The sequence below is a fragment of the Euwallacea fornicatus genome, chromosome 3 (assembly GCF_040115645.1).
Source record: "Euwallacea fornicatus isolate EFF26 chromosome 3, ASM4011564v1, whole genome shotgun sequence".
Taxonomy (NCBI): Eukaryota; Metazoa; Arthropoda; class Insecta; order Coleoptera; family Curculionidae; genus Euwallacea; species Euwallacea fornicatus.
The window spans coordinates 2,746,665-2,773,251 of record NC_089543.1 but is presented as its reverse complement, the minus strand read 5'-3'; the positions used below and the strand labels follow the sequence as shown (position 1 = coordinate 2,773,251).

Below are 26,587 nucleotides of genomic sequence, written 5' to 3'. Positions count from 1 at the left end.
GGAAGTTTTCGGGCTACTTCCGTAAACCTAATTTAGCTTTTGGGATATAAATCAGAGGAATATGTGTTTTGAAACTACAACGATAAAAGTGTAGTGGCAATTCATAATGAAATACGACTTTGTAGCCATCCAACATACCTGAAGAACGGGTAAAATATTTGCGGACGCCTTCTAATGGAATTTTAGATTCAAATCGGAATGTTATGGGTTGTTACCTTGACGAGACCGGGTAATGAAAAATAATCGTAATAATCTTCCTTGCCACACATAAAATATTTAGGTATGTAAAGTTTTTTTTGAATTTGCTTTTTATGTAAAATGGGTTGTTAAAAGGACAAAATAAACTAACAGTAGAAATTATTTGAACAAATATAATAAATTTTAATTGGTTTAAATAAACTATGATTTTCAAAACGTAAGATAACAACGACGATATAAGTTTTATGCTCATGTTCAACAAAATTTGCAGTAGACACACAGTTCTTTAAAGCTAGGAAAAATTGCATGTTACGATAAGCTTGAGGTGGTATGCATGGAGGTGGTGATGGTCACGTAAGAAAGTCACTCTCGTTAAAACAAAATGTGTAATAACTAGAAAAGTTAAACTAACAACAATATCACTTATGAATATCATAATTTTCAACAATATCCATTTTATAATTTACTCTTTAGTCTCTCGCAGTTTATTTTTGCGTCTAAATCTTTACGGACGAACACAATTCTCTATAACGATCTATTATAATGAAGTAAGAATGAGCAAAGGCTTAACTAAACGAAATAAAATAAGCTCATTACATACCATTAACCATTAGTTAAATTCATTTTACGCAAGATAAAGTTGCCTCTCGGGTTTTAAACTTGCGTGTGCGCAGATAAATTTATTTCCCATCATTATGAGTTAGAGCACCCACTTTGGTCAACGTGTATTTGACAATGGCATTAATTTTCCGTCTCATGCGAATATTATTAATAAAAACAAGGCCTTGTATCGATGAGAATCACCTATAGGTGCTACATGTAAATTATTTTTGGTAACTACCACTTCGTATGAGGTCCACTGAAACTAGCCTAAGTTATATAATTGTAAAGTCTATTAAATACTTTATGATACTTTGAATAGTCACAAAAGGTTGGATTTTAAGAGTACTAGCTCATTGTATCTATTACACTTAAAAAGTACAGGACATTTGCTTTATACTAGCAGAATTCCAGCAGTACAGAGTTATTTTACGACAAGTTGTTTAATTTAGGTTAATTCAGTTAAAAAGAACTTTTTGATAATAAAGTTGATCATGATGCCATAAAAAACATCACACAGATTTTAATAACCTGTCGACATGTCAGTTTACTCGCACAGTTCCCTGTTAATTATAGCTGACCCTTCTCTCACGCGTGTCAGCTACAATTTACAGTTTAAATTTAAGCTAAATATTTAAATATATATATATATATACAAGAAATCCGAAAAGAAGCTTATACCATTATACCTTACTAATTCTTTATCGCTCTGTAACTAAAAAAAAAAGGAATGATTCCATCAAGTGCTCGAGTTCTGCTGACATAAAGTGACCTGATGTATGGGCTAAAAGAAACATAAATTTATTACAAGAAAGTATTATTGATCTTGTTATTTTTGGTTATCACATGTTTTATGTTGTCTCAAAGTATCACAAGGGATACGACTCTAGTGGACGCATAAAAATAAATGATGAACGCATTTAAAACTAATTCCTGTGTATCATCAACGCACATTGACGAAATAAACCGTCCACTCCGCTCAATCTTAATTATGTCTAATATGTAATTTCTAATTTTTTGTTGATTCTTACTTGATTTGTCAATACCCTGTCATTTTAACATTCCTAAAGCCACTTATTGCTATTATAATTAATATTGCGCCTGCCAAATCAGTATGGCCTTAAAGTGGTATTTTTAGAAAGGACGTTACATACGAGTATAATCTCTGTCGTTAAATAAAAGGGAGATTATGAAAGATGGCAAATGAACAATGCAGTAGCAAATATTAGTACCGTTATTAACCCTTATTGAGATCCGACTAGTTTTCAACATTTATTTCAACACATTTCATCAACTTCAAGCTGGCCATTTACTGAGAAGTACACCTTATCGGCTTCTGAAATATCCATGTGAAATAAACTCATTCTGTTGTTATATTATAATTTACACTGAATACAAAACTAAAACGTTAAGTTAACTCAGATTAAGCATTCTAATGTGACCTGTAATGCCGCTGTCTTTGTATGCCTGACCTACAAATTCTTATTAGCTACTTAGTTTAATAGGTGGCTAATGATCAAAAATCGTGATTTTACACCTGAAGCACGAAACTTCAAATATCGGTAACTTCTTGGAATGTACACGAGTAAATTCTAGGTTTGGAACTAAGATAGCAGCAACCTGAACTCTTTAAAGTAACTTGTAGATCAAGCTTAAAGCATATTTCTACTAACTCAAGCTAGGATCTACGTCTCCCCTAGAGGTGAGATTAAAATCATGCTATCATATCTATATCCAAGGTATCTCCCCCATCGTCGATATGGCTGGTGGGTGTTGGAGTTGGTATGCGCTCTTCTGAAAGCAGAGGGTCGCCAGATCTATGGTGAACGGGTGATGTATTTCGAACGAGGAAAGTATCCCTCGTGAGGGCATTCGGGGAGGAAAGCATTGGGTCACCGTTGACGCCATATACGAGATCATCGTCGTCCATACCTTCTTCCATTGCTGCCGATAAACTTAAAGTCGCGTCGGATATTACATCGGGCATCTATGAAGGACGAAATGAAAATCTTCTCCAGACAAAAGGTTTTTATACAGACTTTCTGAATGGAATCCCCAAAGATAGGCGCCATAATATCGGTAACTGAAGGCGGCCTATTGTGATCTAAATTGTCCAGACTGTGTTCCAATGCGTTCTCCAATTTGTGGTCCAAACTCTCTAAGTTATTGTTCAGACCCACATCCATGGTGTTGTTGGAGTATGAGTTGTACGATGAGGGATTGTTGTTGTTATTGATTGATTGGCTTTGCCAGTTGAAATCTGATACCGGAAGGCCGTGGGATTTTGCTTGTCGTTCCAATTCCTAAAAGCAAACTAATTAGTTGAAATTCCTTTTTGATTCGATCGATGGGCCATTTGGTAGCTTACTCCTATAGAGGTCGCTATACGGTTTTGAGTCAGCTTTTAAAAGTGCTAATTAACAATGCACGTATGTGTGAGAATATAAAATTCAGAAATCTAATAACTTTAGCAAGTCAATCTTTTCGTAAAAGATTTGATTTATCATTGTAAATGAATCGTAACAGAATGCAAATAAATGTAGTTTGCCGGATTCGTCGTCGTGGCGGTACTAATTGGCAAAACGCTAATTTCAAAATACTATATGTAGTTTTGCGTGTAACTATGGCAATGAATTATTTGTTTCTATTGTTTACCGATCACGCTAGTTTAGAATATAATGTTTATGCCTGTACTGTTCTATGTATTAGCCAACGGAAGTAATTTTTATGGGGTGTTACCAATTGTCAATATAGTATAATGCGTTGACCAAACTAAAGTTTAGTTATAAATTTGTAAATCAGCTGATGGGTGATGAGACACACAATTGAACAACAGAAACGTTCATTTCTGAGCACTATTTATTTAAGAATCTACTCAATTTTTCAGTAGCACTGTCCTTTGTTAATTATCACTGTTATGGTGAAGGTTATTTCAAAATTGCTGGTTCGCCTTTGCTGGGTCCTAATTAATATGGCTTATTAGAAAAATACACTTGCATCCGGAACAACCGCTTTAATTTTACAGTATTAATTCTTAATAATGGTGTTAGGATTGGAACGGCGTGAGAAACCATTCATGCTGTTTGTAATTTCATTGAGATATGAATAGTCTTGGGCTCAATTTTTTAACGCTGGCATACCAAAATTAACGTTAAAATTGGCATGAAAATAAGCCAATTATAAAATATCATTAGTGTAATTTTTGATAATTCAGCTGATCTTAGGCGAACAAATTCTAATAATTTTAAAGCACATATTTACTTTTACTTAGTGTGTGTAATATTTATTCAAGCTATGATTATGCATATTGTTATGTAAAAGAAGTATCATCTAGCGAAGCCTGAGCACAATCGTTTTGTTCTTTGATTTATCAGTTATTTGACGTCACTTGCATATGTGTATTTATCAAAAATTACGTTCCATGTAGGCACAGGGTGTCCCAAACACAGTCAGTGAGAAAAATAAATGTCTAAAAAACAGCTAGAAATATCGATTACAAGCTAAGAACCTAAAAATTACCTAAATGAACAAGAATTTAAATTTGCAAAAATATACGGGCAGTAACTATCCCGTTTCTTTTTGGAGAAGGAAGTGTAAAAAAGGTTATTTCGAATTTAATACCTGAAGAACTGTAAAAGTTGCCAGAAATAAAATTAAATAAAACTTTAGAACCCTCTATTTCTCATTAACGAAACGTTAGTAGGTTTACGTTGATATGAAATTTTAGTTACACTTTATGTTGAAGAATTCCTTTTTGATAGTTTTACACTAATTTGGAATATTTAATCACGCTTGTGGGAAAACTTATTGTCTCTTAATTTATACATGATAATACTAATTACATTTATTTTTTTTTGAGAATACATTAAAGAAATGATAATTACCTGCACCCGTAATTGGAGTCTCCTGTTTAAATTTTCCATTTGTTTTTGCCTGGCTTCAGATTGTTTTAACCGATGAACCTCGTTCTTCAAGCATTTAATGTATTCGACGGACGATTTCAGGATAGTACCCTTATTCGGTCGGACGTCCCGTACAATTTCATAGTAAGGGTCGTTATTTTTCGGTAAGAGCGTGCCTAACTCTTTGATTCGATCATTTATGTTAAATCTCCTTCGACGTTCAACTGAAAGATAATGTCATCCATTAAAAGTTAAGACATCGTTTTTTGCCCAGCCATTTTAAAGGAATTGCCATGTAAATCCTGATACTAAGAGTAATTTTATTGAAGGAATTACGGGTATTATAAGGATCTACATACATATTTATAACCTTAAATGGAGGTTTTTAGCTGTGTGACGTGCTTGTTAAAAGCCCTTTTAAGCCTCTTTTGTATAAGAACTCATACGAACAGCCTGCGAAGCATAATTTTCAAATCGCTTTTAGGCCACCCAAAACATGTAAATTGTCGGGTTTCCCGTTGAGATTAAATACCTAACACATATGTTCGAATTGGAAAAGTTTGAGTTAGTAAACAATTATGAAATTCTCTTGGGGAAGTTTGTCAATTTGTGGTTGATTATACATATTAAATTTTACATTTTCTGTGGCGTCGAATTTTTATTGATTTTTGAATTATGGACACTTAATGGAGATTAATTTGTGCTTCCTATTTACGGCTTTCGAAATCTTAACAGCTATTATTTCGGGAACCTTACATGAATTTTATTCAGGGATTGTTAAAGTTTTAATATTTTTTAGTGAGAGATAATTTTTTGTATGCTTGGCGAAAGCAGCGTTTCTCATTATAGAAGATTCACAATAACTCGGTTTACAGTAAAAATTTTCATTGCCAAACAAGAGGATATATCCCATTTACCTACATAATTTCTGTTTACACATGTCAAGTGTCTGACGCTAATAGATAGGCATTACCTCATTGTAACTCTTATGGCGTCTACCTCTGTCTAATATCATTCATTATCTTGGCGCACAAAGTGATACTTCACCCTTTGTACATTGCCCGCTAACACATTACATAGATAACAATCTTTAGTAATCCAGAATATTATCAGAAAAAAGCGTGAATTTATCCCGAATTCAAAGCATGTTTTTAAATTAAGTAATTGAAAAATTCGAATATTGTGATGTTAAGTTTTTTTTTTAGCAAATACACGAGGCCCTGCGACTGTATTTATTGGTTTAATAGCTACAGAATTGATTCGTTTATTATCCGAAATGTTTGCGTCATCATTGCGACATGTTGCAGTTGATTAAACGATAAAATAACTGAAGTGTCGATGAATATTTCGTCATTATACCCTGGTTACTAAGCTATTAAAAATCGATAAAGATGTCGCTATGGAATGGATCTATTTAGAATGCGGGTTTGCGGCATTGTCTAAGGTTGCCTATTCAGATCAACTATTAATCTTAGGGATAGTTGTAACAAGAACAACCCTTTCCCATGGAGAGCCTCAGCTTTGATATACGGGGTGGCCATTACGTCGTTTTTATGTTAATAGAAATTTCAATTCGGCTAAATGGGCAAACTTCATGCATAATTCATTGCCACTTTCGTATTTAAGAAACATTTTCAGATTACTGAAATGTCGGGGAAAAGTGGTAGCGGTAATGACCACTGCGTATATTAAATTCTACCTTTGTATTAAAGAGGCGCCATCAACTAATGACTGTTAGGTTTGACGACAATTTATTAACCCGATCAAAATCCATTTCGCATTTAAATTTTGAAGAAAGCAGAAGTGACAATTTGTACATAAGTTGCTTAAACGAGAAAATTAATTATTCATTTAGTAGTCTGACGTAAATTTTTTATTGTAGTCATTCAATTTACGCATGAAGGTAGATATCCACTACAAAACGTGGCGCAAATTGTAATATTTCGTGATAAGATAAGTAACCCCATTTAAATATTATAATAAACCTCTTGGATTATGGAATTCTAACTCTTCGTATTATTCCCTGGCGCATCCTGGAAGGTACTTACTCATGTTGTGGTTGTCTTTTTTCTGTCTGTCTTTTGCCATCGCATGAAGTTCTGTTTCGCTAAGTAAATATGGTTCATTTTTTATGTTAATGTCATTGGCTAAGGAACTGTCCGAGGTTTTGAAGCCGTCTGACGCTAGCGAACTTGATTCTAATGACAGTAAGTCATCTATTAATTCTTCAGCCTGAAAACAAAATACAGAGTCACTTATGTTTTAAAGAAACTTTAAGATGCAGTTAATTTTAAATGCATATTTCACGGTTCACATTTCATTCTGCATGACCTGTGTAATGTAATTAATATTACATATTAGCAAGATTACTTGAAAGATAAGCAATTTCATGGATTCGCTCTCAAAATATTGACTCGTTTTCCAGAACACATATGACGACATACAAATAGCGTGTAGGAACCGTAAGCTGTAACTTTGATTTTTCGGTTTATTGCGGATATGAAAAACGGTTTCCATTATTTCAATTAACTCATATCAATCATAGAGAGTTAAACTTTAAATCTTTTTGTATTTACCGGGGTTCTAATTGACAGTTTTACAGCTGTAGTAAATGATTTTCTGTAACTTGATGGTAGCAAAACTGGATACTTCAATTTACACAGTTACCATCCAAGATCAATTAGTCAATGTTTACCGCGTTATCTCATTTACGTACTCAATTCTTTTATGTATAATGTGAGGCACGTAATGATTAATAACCGTCGACGTTTTCGGGAATTTTACTAATCACGGTGCGTTAAAAACGACCTCAAGCAATTAACTTGTTGGATCTAGATGAAAAGAGTGTCTCAACTTGTACTTTGAAAACTTTCCCAATCTTGCTATAAATTATCCACGTTTAGATGTCTCCTAATAATCCTTGCAAAGGTTAATTTATGACAGTCTGATGCAAACTGGAACAAGAGATACAAAATTTATTCCGTAATAAAATTGCAAAATCCAACCACACCTTGGCTTATACGTGTCGATGATGAGTTTGGCTATCATAGTTTTGATTGAAGCAGAAATTACATAGTTCTTGCTAATTTTCAAGTTCAAACAATTGCTAATCTTTGTCTTGCATATTAATTATATTGGATTTTTTGCGGAGGTACAACTTTTCTTCGAATTTAAACAAAGTAATTTAAATATCATCAGATTAAATTACCGGTTCATCAGTAAAGGAACTTTACTCAGCTTGAGGTACCATGATTTACATACGTGATAAGACAAGGACTTTTCAATAGTTAGGTTGCAAGTTTTGAGGAAATAATAAGTGGAAAATGCCTATTTAATTTCATAAACTAGTTCGATATAGTCGCAGTGCCTTACCTTGAAGTTTCACATTTAGCAATTTACTTTGTCTCTAATATATTTTATGAACCAAATCAATGAACAATTTCTGATGGCTTACATATGATTGCAGACTAATAAAAGTCTTGCATCCAGCTCGACTGTGAAATTAACAAGCCGGTGAAAATTGGGTTACCTGCCAAAAACCGGTTAGCTGATATTTTAAGTCTTGTATCAATGGTCAAACTCGTTCGTCTGAAAGGGAATAATTTTTCCTTTTATAAGAGACGTCTTATATGCAAAGCTTGTATTTGCGATATTATGGAAACACACTTTAAATAATGTTAATTTGGTATAACTTTGTTTCGCACGCAACTTGATTAGCCCTATTTCGAATAATAAATTTGAACGATTTCGTTAATGAAACGTGGGTAAAAACTTTAAGTTAGTAGTTAGCAATTACTATGTGGCCTAATTACCCAGTGACTCATATTAATTCTCATTCATTTAACCGAATTTTCTCAAAACACTAGATATGTCAATTAAAGTTCCTTTGGAGACGGCATTCTTCAAAACAAAGGCCATGTCACTCTATCATTGTGCGCTAGATGCACGTGTTTTAATATGACTTGGCTTTTATAAAAGCAAACAAATACCTTAAAATGGAAAAGAAGCCTTATCCAATTTTCTTTCTTGTTAGGAAATTGCTTTACTTGACTTTTAACGGAGGGGATATGTGAGGATAAATGTCCTGTGTGTTGGAAATGGGTCGTTTTCTACTCTCATACCGTAAAAATCAAATAATTGCCAGCATTTTAGGGGTGCTGCTTACGTAGAAAACATTTCTGGGATTCGGCTTTTAAAAGCTTAGCGGTACCATAAAATTAATTAAGACGTTTTTGGAGTTTTATCTGAAAAATTAAAAGACGTTACTCAATTTTAGAACGTACTATAGAAAATTAACCGAACGAAATAAATTGGTGTGAATGTCAAGTGCCTAATGAACATAATGAATGCAAGATTCACTTACGATATCTAAAACCTGTGCTAATAAAAATTATTTCCACCAAATAAATAGTTAGTTCGGTTAAGTACTAAATACCGCAAACATTACGACACGGACCATAGAGCACGCTTTTTTAGAGAATTCACGGTATGGTTTTTTTCATATAACTAACTCGTTTGCAATCATTACTCACTAGGTCAGTGTGACAAATCCCAGTGTATTTGAGGTATGTATACAATTAGGATCATTGTCATTTAAACGCATATGTAAATAATATTATATTAAAATAAAGGTCACCATAGTTTAAATTTGGAATTTTTAGCTTTTACATAGAAGCATTACTACTAACTAATCCAGTAAAACTTTGACTCACATTTCAAGACCAAACCTAATTTTTTTTTACGTCTATTTATGCTTAACAAAATTGATATCTAGCTACAATAACCATTGGCGACTATTCAAATGGCAGCAAAGTAGATTTACTTTCATATTTTCATTTTGTAATTTTATTACTTCATATTCATTATAACTTTGTACTTCTGCGTAAAAGCTAACAACTACTAAATGGCTCTTTTAATAAAGGTCAACATGATTCTATCGTGTAATGAAAAGAATAATCTTTAAAAAAATGTATTCTTCATATCTGACTATTTAATCGAAGATATTTTTTACTCTGTACACTTATTCTTCACTTAGAAAGTTGCAATTCGTCCACAATTTTCCAAAAACCCGCAAATATTTGACTTTACGTACTACATAGTCCTCAAAAACAGGCTATATATCAATGACTTAAACTAGAGAAGCCGTAAATATTTTCTTTGTCGCAATGCAGAAGTGAAATGATGTAATCTACTGATTACACGTAGTATAAACTCAGTATGACAAAATTGTTGTAAATAATTATTTTTATTGTTTGTACAGAGTGAATTAGTTCACAACAGCAATTTACACTCTAGGAAAAGAGTCCTCTCTATCTCTCCGAGTTCCATGGAAAAGTTTATATTTAGTGGCACGATTGAGGCATATACTTTCTGACATAAAAATTATATATCAAATTTCTAGGATTGCGGACAGGCCTAATATTTTATGTTTTTTTAAGTGACAGTACAAATAACCACGTGTAATTTCAAAAAGCTTTTCAGATATTTAGATAGGAAAATTTCAATTCAATATCTCAAAAATTAAACGTAAAATAAGCATGGACGAAAAAACCTCTATCTTCAACGAAGGGTTTATACCTAACATTCAAGATCATAACATGTATCGATATCTTTTTTAGTGTTAGAGTGGGAGAAAACAATTAAATACGAGAGTTTTAGATTGAGATGTTGCACATATTTTTAATTTATAAGACAATATATAGGACGTTTCAAATAACTGTGGCTTTCTTAAATTGTTGTTATTAAATAGAATGCCATCAATATTTTTATCTACTTTTGTTTAATAACTAAACTAAAATAATACCTTTTGCCACATTTTTTTTTGTCAAGACTTCACATTTTTTAAAGCTGAGAGTTAGTTTTGCATCCCTTTGCTGGCACTAATTTATGACGTGATATGATCACATCAAAAGTTACCTCATAATAGCCACATGTATAAAGCGGTGTTTGCGTCCGGCATATATACTCATAAACAGGATAATTTACAACCGTTTTATTTGGATCGTTTAATCCAGTCGGTGGCTTAAGAAGCATTAACTACTGGTTTTCCTAACTAAATATGTTATTTTAGTAAATTGACTCTTTATTGCATCTTGGGGTAACGTTCCTACAACTTTTCGGTTCGATAGGAGACCATAGGCTGTAAATCAGAATTGACTCGATGGTACACTGAAATTAATATCATTTCATAAGGAGTAGACAGGTTGATCTTGTTAGTTTATTGTTGGGACCAAGTATACTTACCTACTTTGTATTTTTCAGGTCCTGTCTATACTCATATCTATACGATATGTAAGTATGGTCGAGACAACTATAAAGTGGCAATTGATCTTTTAATAAGGCAGATATATTTGAGAAATACTTATGGGTCATGGTTGTGATTGGCTACATTAGTTTATAGTGGCTCAAATTATAACTGGACTGATCCATAGCTTTTTAATATCGATGATAAGATTGGGTCTTATCCAATCCATAACTATATAAATTTCTAAGTGTACCAATTGCATAATTACACTAATATTTTACATTCTGCTTAGTACAGCAAAAACACTAAAGCTGCAAGGGTATCCACTATTCTTATTTAATTTAAAAAGGGATAACACAGTTGTTGTAATTAAATGCCTTGTTGTAATTAATTGTCTGCATTTGAAAAATGTGTTCCAAATGTGTTACTGCATTTATACGAGGCTGGATCAAGTGAGACTTAAAACTATGCCTATATTAAAAGACAGTTTATGCATACTGTGAGTTTTTACTTGATTATGACAACTCATTTAGGACAGCAGTCATTAAAAATCAGGCAATCCGTTTTCGCCAGTATCTAAACTGACCTATCTAATACACATTTTGAATCTTAATCAGAAACTACACCTATAGACCATAGACCATGACCCGTTGAACAAGATTTGAATCATCCGCTTATGATACAGGTTTGCCATAATGTAAAGTTATTAACCTACATTGCGATAATTTTTTAGTATTGCTAAGACTTGTTACATTTTTCCAGTTCAGCGTCTGGTTTACACCTGTGTTTAAGTGATGAAATACCCTTTTGTCTGTCGTTTTGCGTATCAGGCCATTAAATAGTGTTATTTCATTAATTAAGTATTTTTGGCTGCTCTTGTATCACCAGTTTGCAAGGCCGATTCAATTAATAGAAGACTGTTAATTTCCAGAATGAGCTCACTATGCTGCAACACGAGTCCAAAAAAAGATCTTCATGGTCAATATCAAGTAAATGTACCTTTAGATAATAGGTATATAATAATTGTATTTAGTTTCAAATTTAATTTGACTCTTATCAATACTTTCATAATAATTTCAAAATTGATTCTCCATTTCGTTTATCTAAATCAATAACTTTTGCAATACTAAAATAATGTCATCACAAACCATTTTAAACGTACTTTATTACCAAAGGAGCACAAATTATACATTTTTGTATGCACTTGATGTAGTAGAGGTTTTTATGGGTCAATAACATTTTACCGATCGACTTCTGCAATATTTATTTTTGATATCAAGGTGCTCGAAATATTGCAATATAAATAATTGGTGTTTGTTTGTGGTTTTATATGTTATCCGTAATGGGAATATGAAGCAGAAAATAAAAGCTTATGCCGTTGACTTTGTATACAATAAACACTTTACCGATACTTCGTCTACGCAGTTATAAACTAATAAATAACAATGTGATTTGAAAATATTGTCTGTTAAGTAATGTTCTTTGATTAAAGCTTACTGATAGATTGCGACTTTCTCAAAATCAATAAATTTGTATATGAGGAAGATTTGAGAAATAATAGCCACGGACGAAAAATATTCAAAGGAAAGAGCTTTTGAATTTGAATAATTCTTATGTGGAAAACCGGCAAGATAAGCGGACTTGATGTCATGCAAATTTGTACGGAAACGAGAAACATTATTATATTTTTTTGTCGGAAAATTCTGCATTTGCCTATACAATCCCATTGCAATCAAATTAAGTTTTGTAGGAATCCCATCACGGAAGCACAATTTCCACCCACTTTAGTAGTAAATTACATTTAAAAGCTGATGCCGAAGAATCGAAACAAAAGCCGTCCGCCATTAAATAATAGGATACAGTTATGGTACAGTCATGCATTAAAAATCAATATGGCATTGAATTTTTCGTGATATTTAAAAACTGCTGCCCGTAACTAACGTTAATAATGTAAGAGCCATCAAAATGGATGCACATGTACAGCAATCTTAGTTTAATATGCTGTGTTTGATATCTCTAGAATAGATTTACTTGCGCGAAACTTGTTGAAATAAGGCCTCGTGTTCATCGCGAACCGTGAAATCAGAGCATAAGATGAGAAAATAGATGACTTAATTAAAAAGGAAATGGGACCTAAGAGCGGTAACACAATTACGTAGATATTTAATTTCTGACAAGGTGATATCCATTTCCATAAGATGTTGGAGTAATTGAATTAGTGTTGGTCCAAGCTTAACAGTCTTTTCCAAGCAGTTCTGGGCTCAGTTAGTTATTTCCAGAGTTGCATTGTTGGCCACCATAATTAAAATCCTTGAATTTGTTTTTGTATATAGTTTTATTTGATTTTTATACGTAGATCGCAAACCCGTAATTGTATGATATTCAAATAAGAAAACCTATGACCAATCGCAACACATTCTTTATAAAGTATTTTACCTAGCTATTACATCGAATTAATTGTATCTACCTTAAAAACGCATTATTAAATAATAGAGCAAAGTGCGTTTCTTTGTAATATCGTATTATTTATAAAGCCGTAAAAATCAGTATAAAAGCATTTTCATTCAGATTTCGGCAATAAAAACTCCAAATGTAAATATACTTTTGTTGCCAGTTGTAACATACAGTGTGTCTCAAACGTAACCCTCCATACTTGAACCACAAAATCAATGCAGAAATATAGTAATATTGTACCATATTGATGACTGCATTAAAACGGAGAATTTCCATCTTATGACCAGTCTTATACATTGTATCCAAATAAAAAAAACAAAAAATAATCTCATAAATTTGTGTGCATCGTGAAACCATTCTCTTGAATATGCAACTTTTCTCCCATTTGACTAAGTTTTTATCTATTACTGTTCACTGGGTACACATGCTGGATGGATCCTCATCTTGGACACACTATATATTTTGACTCTCGATTATTGTGTACCTGCCATTTGTGATTTGTCAATGAACCAAACCTAATCGTTGTCCCATAGTAACTGTAGAAATTCTACTATAACCAATAATGACCAGGCAGACCACTCTTTGGAGTTACACCAACTTTAGCAGCAATAACAGTTCTCCGTTGTAATTATCGTAGTAAAATACCAACGTAGACTCGTAGGATTTCAGGCCTATTTCTTTCCTAGTATCCTGTGTAGTTGCATTGGCAGTGCTATTGTCTTAATGCAGGTTTTTTTTTACATGGTTTTTCCAGGTGAGATGTCTCTCGATGATTACTCCCAAGTATTTTGCCTATGTCTTTAGTAGTAGAGCTTTTTCGTGTATCGTCGAGATGCCTGTATTAGCTTTTCTTCTGCCTTAAAGGGCCTGCTCTGTTTTGCCACGATTCACAAAGAGGTGCGCCTCAATACACCATTGTTAAGAAGGAATTAAGAAATATACTATTTTTTTTCCAAGGCAATGTGTACATTTCGATTTATCATTAGTCAAAATTGGCTCATCAAATGTCATTAGAATCATGGTTAATGAACAGTAATAGACTTTTTGTACGCGTCCCAAGTTCGTCAAAAAATATAGCAAACCAGGTAGTAGTCATTATTAATTTAATCGCAATTGTTGTTGTATGAACTTCCTGTAATAGCAAGAAATTCTCACATAAAAAAACTGATAATTTCATTGAACAACCTAATTATTCTTGCACGGGGAGATGGCTGCTGCATTGAGTTTAATCTCTTTACATATTCAGTAAAATAATAGCTAATATAATCAGTTCCAGAACGTGCATTCTAATTTCATTGAATGAAAACTTTGTTTTGGTAAGTACGGCAAATGCAAAACAAACTACATATACCGTTAGATGATATGAGATCAGGGTCGCATTTACTAATAATACTTAATATTCGAAAAAAAGCTTTTAAACAATTTTCTAATATTTCACTCCATGTTAGACTTGTAGCTAAAGAACAATATATCCTATTCAACATCAAAATAATAAAGAATAACGTCACATTGACTTTCTGTAAGATTTGCTTAACCATTAGCTACGGCACGCGAAAAATAAACAGAAAAGCGTGTTTAACGCTATGACGGTCCTCCAAATGTGTTAACATTGGTTAAGTGTGTTACCTAAAGTGTGTATTGAAGTTTGTACAGCCCTAATAATTATTTAGTAAACATATTTCGCATTTTGTCTTATTAATAAATTAATCGAAGGCCTTAACAATTTACAGCTTCTTTATCTGGACGTTTAAATTGTCATGAAAAACATATTCAATTTGGCATGCGTGTGAACACTTCGGATGAATTTGTTGTATAATTTAAAGATTACGTATATTAGTAAAAAAGAAATTACTTTGTCACTAGCTAGAGTGGCTCGTGGTCAATGTGACTAGGAGGCCATTGTCAGCGTTGTCAGACGATAAATTTCAAGTACAACGCACTGTCACAACTAAATCGAAATATAAACATTAAAATAAAGGTAATCACTGAAAATATCAAGCTTTATGTGATCACAGACAACGTGGATAGCCGGTTGTTGACCGAAATTTCAGCTAATAACCGCCATTGAAAATCATTTAACGTTGTGCGAAAACTCACGATGCTCCTTAAAAGGCATGAGGTCAGTGAAGATGACCAGCCGATACCTTGCTACGTGCCTAATGTCGTCATTCAATAGAGTTTATAAAAGAAAAATTTTAACGTACACTAAGAAATATGAATAAACTTTTTGCTTTTCATTCCTTCTATTAATTGTAAGATATGTGAAGATCTACCTTTTTAAGTTTTTAATTTTTTTCTGGGGGGTCATTGGACTTTATGGGCGAGCTGCCACTGGTTACCAGTAAAAATTTTACCACAATTTCGAGTAATAACACGTGTTTAGATCCTATTATGCTATAATCTCTGTGACATCTCCAAGGCGGTATTCACCGCATCATTCTTATTTATTACTCGGTCAAAACAACCACAAACCACTAAAAATTTATTCACGAAAAGCTCCGATCATGCAACAACTTATTACAACCAAATCTTTAAAGTGAACCAATTTAACCGTGTTTTAATAGGAGCTTTAATCTTGGGTCATTTAACTATAATGGTCAATGTTTTAATATTTCCAAGCCATAAGGATTTCCAAGGATTGGGTAGAAGGTAAAAGATGTTCGATTACATTATTGAATAAAATTCTGCCTTTTAAATCAACGAATCTCGTTGGTTGTTCGTAAGATGGTTGGGCATTGACCTAAAAAGAGAGAAACCCCGTCCCATAGGTGTCATTGCGACTTAGCTTCAACTAAATTTGCTAGATTAATGATGTTTTAAATTTCTCTTAAATGGAAAAACTCTTTGTCCTAAATCAAACTCTTTCGTTATTTCTGTGGCAAATCTCGATTGATGGTTTCTTATTTTTCCTCAGATTAAACGTAATTTGATCTCACAGTGGAGTACTCCTCGATTTTTTTTTTTTTTTTTTTTTTTTAAGAACAGTCTTATTATTAGCAATTGAAGGACGCAGTCAAGAATTATTCATTACCATTATATAATGTATCAAAAACCCTGGTATCTGTGGCTTGATGTTTATGATGATGACGAGTATTTCTTTATTGGATATTAATGGAGATGGAGCAGGTAGATGCGGATATAAAGTTTATTTACAGAAAACTAGCGATAATTATCTGTAATAAAATGCCATCGTTCTCATAAGTACGCAGATAATTGCAACTCGGCGAATCTCCCCGCATTTGATGTAGTTTGTTTGTGAATAGTATTGTTTCCGATCACTCTTCTCATTCAATGTTAATAATGATGCGTATTTACAAGCTACATTGATATTCGATCTTTGCATCCCATTCTAAAGTGGGGAATTTGTCTGTGTACGCTCCTTAATGTTTTATATTCATTTATAGTCTTAAACGGCATGTTCCGCACACACTTATTTATCTCTTTGAAGTTAAACGGTTAATTTGCTTTGTTGTGTATCGTCGGCCCTATTAAAGACTGGAGGCGGAATAGTAGAAATCAAGCTGAACGTATGTATGTATATCATGTTGTCTTGGTTGGTCCACAATTAACATTTTACCTCGAAAAAAATTATTATCATAACTGTTTGTCTATTTAATTCGTTTATGTTTTGATCTGTACATTCATTGTCTACCTTTCATGTTGCTTGTTTTGGATTAAATCAAACGGAACTCCTTTGCTGTGTCATTTATGCGAACCACAGGTAGTTCCGTGATGACTCTCCTATATGGTGGCTCGAAATTGGAATTCATCGTCTATCGGAATACACCATTAATTGGTACTCAATCAAAATAATATAAACAATGGCTTGTTCCCAGTGTATGAATCTACGGTATCCAACCTTAATCCGATTTTTAATGGTTTTATCGAGATTTTTTAACTCGTTACAAGGACACTTTGCGCTTGCTGCAGTCGACGCACTTTTTCTGGGCCACTTATTTGTTGTTATTGTTATTATGGCTCTTTAAATTGGAAGATAAATAGGGGGAATTCTTAAGACTATAGTCCACTCATATCAAACATACGGTCTCCTCGATTTCAGTTAATAATAATTGGTCAGGCCAGTTTAAATTTTATGTTGCTGTGTATGCTGGATGTTTGGTTTTTTGTTCTTCAATACTCTCGAAGTAAAGAGTGATTATAAACAAAAAACCTCTATTCGGTATATTCGATGCTCTTCTTGTATTTCAATGCAAGAAGGGCATTAAAATATCAGAGGCATGTCTTAGATTAATCTGTTACTAGTTTGCAGTCACATGTAATTAACGCTCTACCTTTACCATTAACCGATTACTATGAGGGTTTTTTAAATGATCATTTATTTTTTCTAATTTTTTTGTTAGATAATTTTTTTCACAGATTTCTTTTAAAGAATCTAATACTAAAACTAATAGAATTGCAGCCTAACATCAGCTGACGGTTGACGGTCAACACCTTTAAGGATCTAAACATGGTAGGAAAATTTCAATCATTTTCCAATAAGCTTGCGGTGCGTACTACGTAGATGAGGGCAAACGTCTCTCACTAAATTATTAAAAGTCTTCATATAATAAAAATTTCTTATTCTAAAACACCGTTTATAATGTGTTTGTTTGACACCTTAAAAAAAAGATTTCCATAAATGTTTATTTTCCTCTAGTATAACAATTTTCGCCTTAAAACTTGGTACTACATGTCATCAGAAAATTTCTTTTCCTTCTTTTTGGAATTAACGTTCAGACTTTAACAAACCCAGACAACAAACTTTCTCAAGATCTACGATTACCATCAAAGACGCTTTAACTACCGCTTTCGCCTATTTTAAGGGTGCAGCTATCACCTTTCCCATTATTATTTGTTAGCACAAACAATATCAACTAAGTACTCAGACCTATTTCTAATTCTCTGACGCGATCGTAATATTTTAAATCTGAGTATTCTGGCTCTTAGGTAATGTGATTAAATTGATTGATAAGGACTAACTCCGGATTTGCATTAATCTTCACTTAAATATGCCAACCATTTTAATCCGAAGCTTTAGGAATTATGCTGATATAGAATTTACGGCTTCTACAGTAACATTAGGTAGCATTGGTAAAGGAATTTCTATCTAAGGGAGAGAATAAATATTTTTAAGCCACGGCCAAATAAAGGTCTAGGTTGAGTAAATATTCAGACGTGTGTCTGTAATTGACTGATAGTTCTTTTTGACTTTAGGAGGAATAATAAATATGTCAGTAACAATTTTAGCAGTGTAAAATAGAGATTTAAGTATTAGTTTTTATTTATCATATCCTATAGTGTCTTATTCTAAACAAAAACATATTTTCAAATGATCTCTATAATGAAAAAAAAAAATTCTTAGTGATAAACAAATATCTTATGGTGTCCTAACATGTCTAACGTTCCTGATAAATGGGAGCCGAATAAGCCGTTAAAAAGATATAATCTGCTTATCTTCATTTATTATTCTTGTTTCAGAAATGTAATATCGCAACCTTAATGGTCCATGCAAAATATTTATCAACAATATCATGAAGATTTTTTGGTCGTCATTAAACGGCTTATTTTGAGATTAATTCTTCCACCTCGACGTGGGAACTGTGGCCCAGAATTAAGTTAGCATACCATTTCCGCTTCATAACAATATCGACAAATTGGCATTAAAAGAAATTCAATATTATCCTCTTAATGAGACAAATTAATTGAAAATAAAATAATTGAAGATACAAATTTATAGGGAAATTGCATATTAATCAACCGAAAAATGGAACTATACGGCCACCAATAACTTGTTGAAACCTTTAGCCTTAAAGCAATAATTTAATTTATCACCTACCATTGAATAAATATAGTTTCTATTAATGTCACCTAGTTTTCACACTTCATGCTTGTCAGTTTTTCTGCTTGGAATGTTTTCAATGTAAATGCCCCCTTCAAGAGTTTAATTTGGGCAAAACATTTTCGTTTGCTATAATTACTTACAGGTCTAGTTTATCAGCAAATAACACTAAAAAATCGCGTCCCAGGGAAATGCGATTAGGCGATAGATCGGCGAATTAGGAGATCAGAGACATATTCTGATCTACGAATTCATCCATCACATCTAATTACCAGTAAAATGTAAAAAAGTTAGTGCATGTGGCTCTTTAAATTCATTATACAAAGTTGCATATAACAGTTCATCCTCTATTGTTCGCTTGAGTTATTAAGAAAATTAATCTGTCATATCAAGGTGTTTTTATGTTGTTGTGGCTGTTTAATCCATAACTAAACTTGAGCTATTAAATACTAACGGTAAATAGTCCAATACAGCTTCTGGCAGCTTCAGGTGGTCGTCTGTTCTATTGCTACAGGGATTTCAAATTTGCTTCATCACAATTGACAACTTGTTAAAGGCTTAATAATCTAGAAACCATATCCTATTGTTAAATTTGCTATTAAACTGGATTGAAGGAAATTTAGGCGGTCAGACGTAATAGGCGCATTAGATTAGAATGTTAAACAAGAGCGTTATTATCATGTAATATTAAAGCTTCAGGATTACTTTTCGATTAAATCACCGCCTGGTAATTTTATTCACTAACATCACAGAGGCGCTGAGGAAATCCTTTTCTAATCTCAGCATTTCAACACGATTTATCAGATTTAGAATGTGTTTATCGAGTTCTTGCTAAGCCGGCATTATTCTCTAGTAGAAGTCTATCCTATCCACCGACAGATTGTCGTCTTTTACGTACTTAGTCTCCCTATTATCAACGAATAAAATTTCCCGTCTTAGGGCTCGGTTCGTCTTTTGACAGAAATACTGGTAGTAATTAAAATCCGATCTAAGAAGAGGCTTTATTGGAGATTAGTCGTATACGGAAAGATATCTTTGTAGCCTGGTTGTTCTGTTTGGATTACCACAGTTGGAAATTAAAATCATATTTTCAATTACCGCGTCAAACGATGAGCTAAGGAACAATAAAAACTCTTCCGAAATGTCAGATTTTTCGAATTTCCAATAGTGAAATTTTGCTTCAATTTAATCGAACTTGTATTTTTTATGATCACTAACACCATCACAGTTGATTTCGAGAAACGGAGACAGGAAAAATGGTTATCGGCTATTTGGTCGTTCTGCCATTGAGTCAAATGACTGGCATCTATACGTAAGTTCATAAAATGAAAGTAAAAGACAAAAATATATTAAGAAGTGCTGCAATAGACTTGTTCAAGGGAAAAGGAAGCTGGATTATTTTGTTTATCTTGAAAGGAAAGAAGTGTTCAGAATGATCCACTTGTGAGGAGTGTCTTTCCATCTTACCTGAATTTGTTAGGGTATCAGTTATTTTTGCCATGTGTGTGTTCGTACAGCAATTGCTCGGACGTATTGTGTACTGAAGTAATAATTATTGTCATAAACACATTCAAATAAATGTTTCTTACAACATCCTTTATAAACATCCAACGTTGTATGTGACATGGAAACGTTAATTAATGCTAATTGAAACGTCACTTCGCATCTAAAACATCCTCATAATTACACAAATTAAATGTAAATCAAAAGCTTTTTTCTCATTATTTTGCAGTGTTACCTCTAGAAATGTTTTATTAAACAACAGCATTATTCTCTTTGATAAAATTCACTCTTTGTGTCTAAGCATTTTACAGACTTTTTATATCCTAGACATTGTTTTAGTCACAAATTCCTGTAGATCTCTTTTCAAGGAATTTTACAATCTTGTAAGAATTTAGAGCAGGATTTATGTACAGTGAAGTCAATGTTTTGTTTTAGTCCGCCCAATTTGATTTTATTTTCGTTTAATGTTAAGGAGTTTGAAGTGTTTTATTTCTTGTATGAAGTCGATCACTAGGAACTGAATCAATGGGGCCTAAAAGTAGCAATAGTAACGCCAATAGACGCCTTTTGAAAATAAAAAAATCACCCTAAAACTTCATCGGCGCAACTCTTCCACTTAATGATTCCTCGTATTAGGTTGGTAGAAAAATAATTTCGTTTTTGAATCCTTAACTTTAAACAAATGTCACTCAACTTATAATACACTTTTGCCAACGTGAAACAGTTTTATTTATACCGGAAGCATAGAATTCCGAAGACCGAGAGACGATGAAGTCGTTGAAGGCATTTTTGGCACCCTCTTGGTTTTTAAAGCATTTGTCGCGTAGGAAATGGTCGAGGGGCTTGAAAAAATGGTAATCGGCAGGTGAGAGGTCTGGAGAGTATAGCGGATGAGACAAAGTCTCATAACCAAGGTTATTCAATTTCTGTAGAGTTGACTACGCGACATGCGGCCGAGCGTTGTCATGAAGAAGGATTGGGCCTTTTCAGTTGACCAATGCCGGGGAGATACGCCATAGTTTTTGATGCATGTCATCAATTTGCTGACAATATCTCTCTGCTGTGATGGTTTCGCCTGAGTTTAGAAAGGTGTGATGGATCAGATCGGCAGCTGACCACCACACACTTGCCATGAACTTCCTTTCGTGCAAATGTAGTTTCGGGAAGGGCTGTGAAGCCTGATCGTGGTCCAACCATCGATCTGAACGTCGACGGTTGTCGTGTAGGATCCATTTCTCGTCACACGTCACAATACGATCAAGAATCAGGTCATTTTTGTTGCGGAAAATGAGTGCCGACGACACTTCGAAACGACAATTTCTTTGGTTTTCGTTCAGTTCGTGCGGGACCCGTTTGTCGAGCTTTTTTGTTTTTCCAAGCTGTTGCAGATGGTCTAGAACTGTTGGATGAGTTATGCCTAATTCTTCCGCAAGCGCTCTAATAGTGGTACGGGGGTTTGTTTCGACTAAGGCCTTTAACTGGTCATTGTTAATTACTGATGGACGTCCACGACCTTTTTGATCTGCGAGGTGTTCATTTCGACTACGAAATTTTTAAACCAAAGTTGTACCACCCGTTCATGAACAGTATCAAGACCAAAAGCATTATTCATTTTTCTAGCGGTTTCCATTGCTTTAGTATCCAGCTTAAACTCGTGTAAGAAAATCATCCGAATTTGCTTCTTTTCCATCTTAACTAAAGTTCTCTAACTAAACTGTAAAGGGGCACTACGTAGACACTGTTTATTATTAAAATACAGAAATAAGTCAACGTCTTTAAATGATATATAGCATAGCCGTATTCATCAAAGAATTCATTCCAATATCACGCTGTAAAAATTGAAAACACAAAGACGAAATTATTTTCCTACCAACCTAATAGATTATAAGTACATAGAAATAATTAATATAGTTATAAAAATAATAATATAACGCAAAAACTTAAAGGAGCTTTCCGAGCAATGGCACTAGTTTTATTCAGATCATTTTTGGCAAGCCTGTCTCAAATCGTGGGCCTAGAACACCTGCAAGAGTTTTTCTCTATCTAGAAATATCTCTAATAACTATGGAGGTTACCCATTTGTGTATCGTCTTAAAATCGTAGCTACAGATTTACAGGGAGGCCTGAAACATCCCTTTTTGAGAACTTAAAACTCGCCATGATCAAATTGGCGATATTACTTAGAGTTGTTCAGAATGTTATGTGGCGTCGTGTCAAATTTAATTGCGTTTTAAACTTTCTGAAGCTGATGTTTTTAATGAAGCAACGATTTCAATATCCAAAGGGCTATAATCATCAAGACGTAACAGTGTAAAACCTGGAGATAATTTATAATTTAACAAGAAAACAGGATCTCATCAAGTTTGTAAGTAACATGTAATTAAACTTTGTAAGGATTTAATTAAAATCACAGTATTTTGTTGAACAAACAATGCCAAGTTTTTATTTAGTAACCTATTTTACGGTAAACGATTTAAGATGTTTGTGGCCTTATCATGTTTATGAAAATATTGCGCAATTGTTTTAATCCAAACAAAACGTTTAGGAAGCTATGTAAAGAACATCTATCTACCTGATAGGCGTAAAATCTTGTTCTTGCAAATTTATCTGTCTACAAACATAATTCTGTGCCAATTATTGCATTATTATACAAGTATGTACTGCTATTATGTTACACTTTTGATATACGATTAACCTACATTTGGTAATATCGCTGTATGTTTTAAATCAGATTTATAATGTCTTTAACTTCATGTTTTTATAAGAATTTTGTCATTATTGTCACTTTTTAACGCAAGGCCCGGTTTCGTTTATTAGTCAGACATATTGGCGGGTTACAATGTTAATTACGATTTGTATGAATATTTCAAAACCTGACACGTTATATCTGCATTGTATGACGCTGTAGTTGTTAAATGTGCACGAGAGTGGAATTGTAAATTAATCTATTTTAGGTGCCCCTTAACGATAAAACTTTCACAAATTAAAATCATGTGAAGCCCCCGCTTCGTTTTTGCATGAAATCGTCTTGTTAATTTTGAATCAATTGAATGCCAGAAAAGAAATCTTTATCGGATTTACTTGATTATCAGCTTATTTATTTTATGTATTCCTGATCAAACATCAATATAATTATCATATGCGATCCCACGCGTGTTACCGGGCAACATTAATCAACAGGTAATCCGAAAATCTTTAACATGGATGCCTTCCACTCCACATCTGTGAAGCTCTGCAGTGTCCCTTCTATCCAAACAAAATATGTGACATTTACCTATGAATTTCATACTTACATACATTCTCATAACATCAAGGAAATTACCCATCTACGGGCATTAGAAATGCGCAAGCCACAATAGAGAACATTACTGTATTAACTCCTGTCATTAAACTACAGATTAAAAAATTAAATCCCAAATGACGCGGCCGCCTATAGTAAATATTGAGTAAATTTACATAATGAATGCTTTAATAGAATTGACAGTGATCGATTATTTTATTGTATATTATGTCACAGGCTAATATACTGGCAGTTTATGGGACCCACCGCTTTGGTTTACCATATAAGTGATTCCAATCTACATGTTTGGATTTTATGCTTCTGATGACTCTGGACATTTTGAATTGTTATAAAACTATTACCACCCGAAGTTAGCGCTGCGTACTATGTGCTTTTTACAACACAGTCGTTGCACATTTATATCTGTGTCCGATCACAAATACGTAATATCTAAAGCGTAATTTGTATTAATGAAATTTATTAATGTATTGTTAATAAACTGATTTTTAATGCTACGGTTCAAATACTAACTTAGTCGTGTACAGTTGTTTATATGCATATGTAAATACCACTGAATGAATCTAAACGTTCCATGGTGTATGGGGATTTCCCCATGAAAACGTTACCACACGGAAATTTACTGCTTATTCGATGTTGAGGGTTACATTCAATCATAAATCAAGCGCAAAGTTTCTTTGCATATTTCATAAAAATTTTTCAAACTTCAATCTTTACGTAACAACCTAATAAAATGGTTGACTTTTATAGATTTACAATTTTTTTGACATTGCATCCTAAAGTTAATAAACAGGAGATAGATTTACCATCTTCATATCTTTATTTATTAATATCTATGCTATTTATTTGGAATATCCTTTGTCGTGAAAGCCTTTTTGCCCAAAACCTTATTTTTTAACAGTTACTTCTTGTTTTTAGTTTCCAGTGCAGTAAACAAAAATTATGGCCACTGCAGTAAGAATAATTAAATTTTCAGCTCGTATAAACTATCCCAGGCATATCCTTTTTATATTTTAGTTATGTTCTTTTATAAGTTTTAATTAAGTTTGTAATTACTGCTTTACCAGCTGGCACTGGACATTGAAAAATATCACAGGATCTAGATTAAATAGTCCATTGCATTTTATGTGACTTTCATGAGCCCGCAGCTTGGGACAATAAATATTTTTCTCGATTGTTGATTCGGATTCGATATTTATATGCTTTTTTATGTGAGCTTAATATGCGATTGAATTATTTTTATCAGTCATTTTATTTTATGTCAGTTTCATTTTCTTACATATGGTGTGGCCTTATAAAAACCCCATACATTAATACGCCTAATGTCAAATTTCTTTTACAAGTCAATTTAGAGCTCAAGGAATGTTAGTAATATAAATTTCACTCGTTATCTTGCCCGAAAAATTTCAAATTTCCCTTTTAAAAAATACGTAATTCTATGAAACTCGTTAGGTGATATTTAAGCCTTGACAAGAGATATAATTCAAGTTCATTCCTCGAACAAACCTGGTTTATTATCAAATCTTTACACGATTCAGCTCTAATGATATTTTGAGAAAATTAAAGGTATGATGTATAGTTCAACTATAACTGTATAAAATTATGTAGCTGCAAATTAAGTAACAAAATAGTTAGGTGTGAATTAATTGGAGGCAAGAATGTCAAGAGTGAGATCATTTGAAAGTTTGTTAAATTTTTACGGTTGCTTTTCAACATAAAAAAAATACAAACGTCAATTTGAAATCCGGTTTGTATACAGGACTAGTCCTAAGTTTATACCAGAAGAAGTCAGATATTCCATGAAAAATGATATTCTGAGTCAAAACTGTATCAATATATGTCGAAAAACCTTTAGTTTTTGAAATACAAAGTGTCAAAATTTAAAGTTTTTTAAACAATTTTCCACACCCACCTACAAAATTATTAATGTGTGGAATATATGGGGGGGGGTAGAATTTATTAAATTTAAGAAGTTCTTTGTATCTTACATTTTTTTCTCTTAATTCCTTTTCGCATTAATAAATAACATATTAAAAGTTTTATTCATTCGATCTCAAAAAGTATAGTAGATCTTAGTGACTATATTGAAAATATTTTAAAACATCTTAATCTTTGATAACTTGAAGATTTTTTTTTTCCCTGAAGTGATCTTTCAAGTCACTATATTAAAATCTAAACAACAGATGTAAGAAGATAATTAACTTAATTTTATTTATTTGCATAAATTCGTTTAAAGCTCTAAAGATGCGAAAAGATTCTGTTTACTTTTAAGCGGGTGAATTCACACAAGTATTGCATCATTATATTATAAGTGAGGCATCAAATCCCTTTGTAATATTAAGAAGAAAAATTTGCTGGCAATCATTCCCATTCAAAACAACTCGACCTGCTTATTCAGAATGTAAGGATCTCCATATTTACATCAAATTCCTCGAATTTTATTAAACAATTCAGCAATTGCTTATCAAAAACAAACCTGTTGGAAGATGCTTTAATCTTTCAAGAGGAATTTCTCATTAAGTAAAATATGCGCTTCTCCTCAATAAAAC

General features: G+C 33.0%; 1 protein-coding gene and 1 pseudogene across 1 annotated transcript in view; both read right to left on the bottom strand.

Moving 5' to 3' along the window:
- Positions 1 to 357: 357 nt before the first annotated feature.
- Mitf (transcription factor Mitf) overlaps positions 358 to 26,587 on the bottom strand; it is a 48,210-nt gene continuing 21,980 nt past the window's right edge. The window contains exons 3-6 of the mRNA XM_066301990.1: positions 6,749 to 6,932; positions 4,683 to 4,924; positions 2,838 to 3,101; positions 358 to 2,785 (exon numbers count right to left, since the gene is read on the bottom strand). Coding sequence (XP_066158087.1) covers positions 2,513 to 2,785; positions 2,838 to 3,101; positions 4,683 to 4,924; positions 6,749 to 6,932 — 963 coding nt within the window. The 3' untranslated portion in view covers positions 358 to 2,512. The remainder of the gene's footprint in view (positions 2,786 to 2,837; positions 3,102 to 4,682; positions 4,925 to 6,748; positions 6,933 to 26,587) is intronic.
- Positions 21,164 to 22,556, bottom strand: LOC136350347 (histone-lysine N-methyltransferase SETMAR-like; annotated as a pseudogene).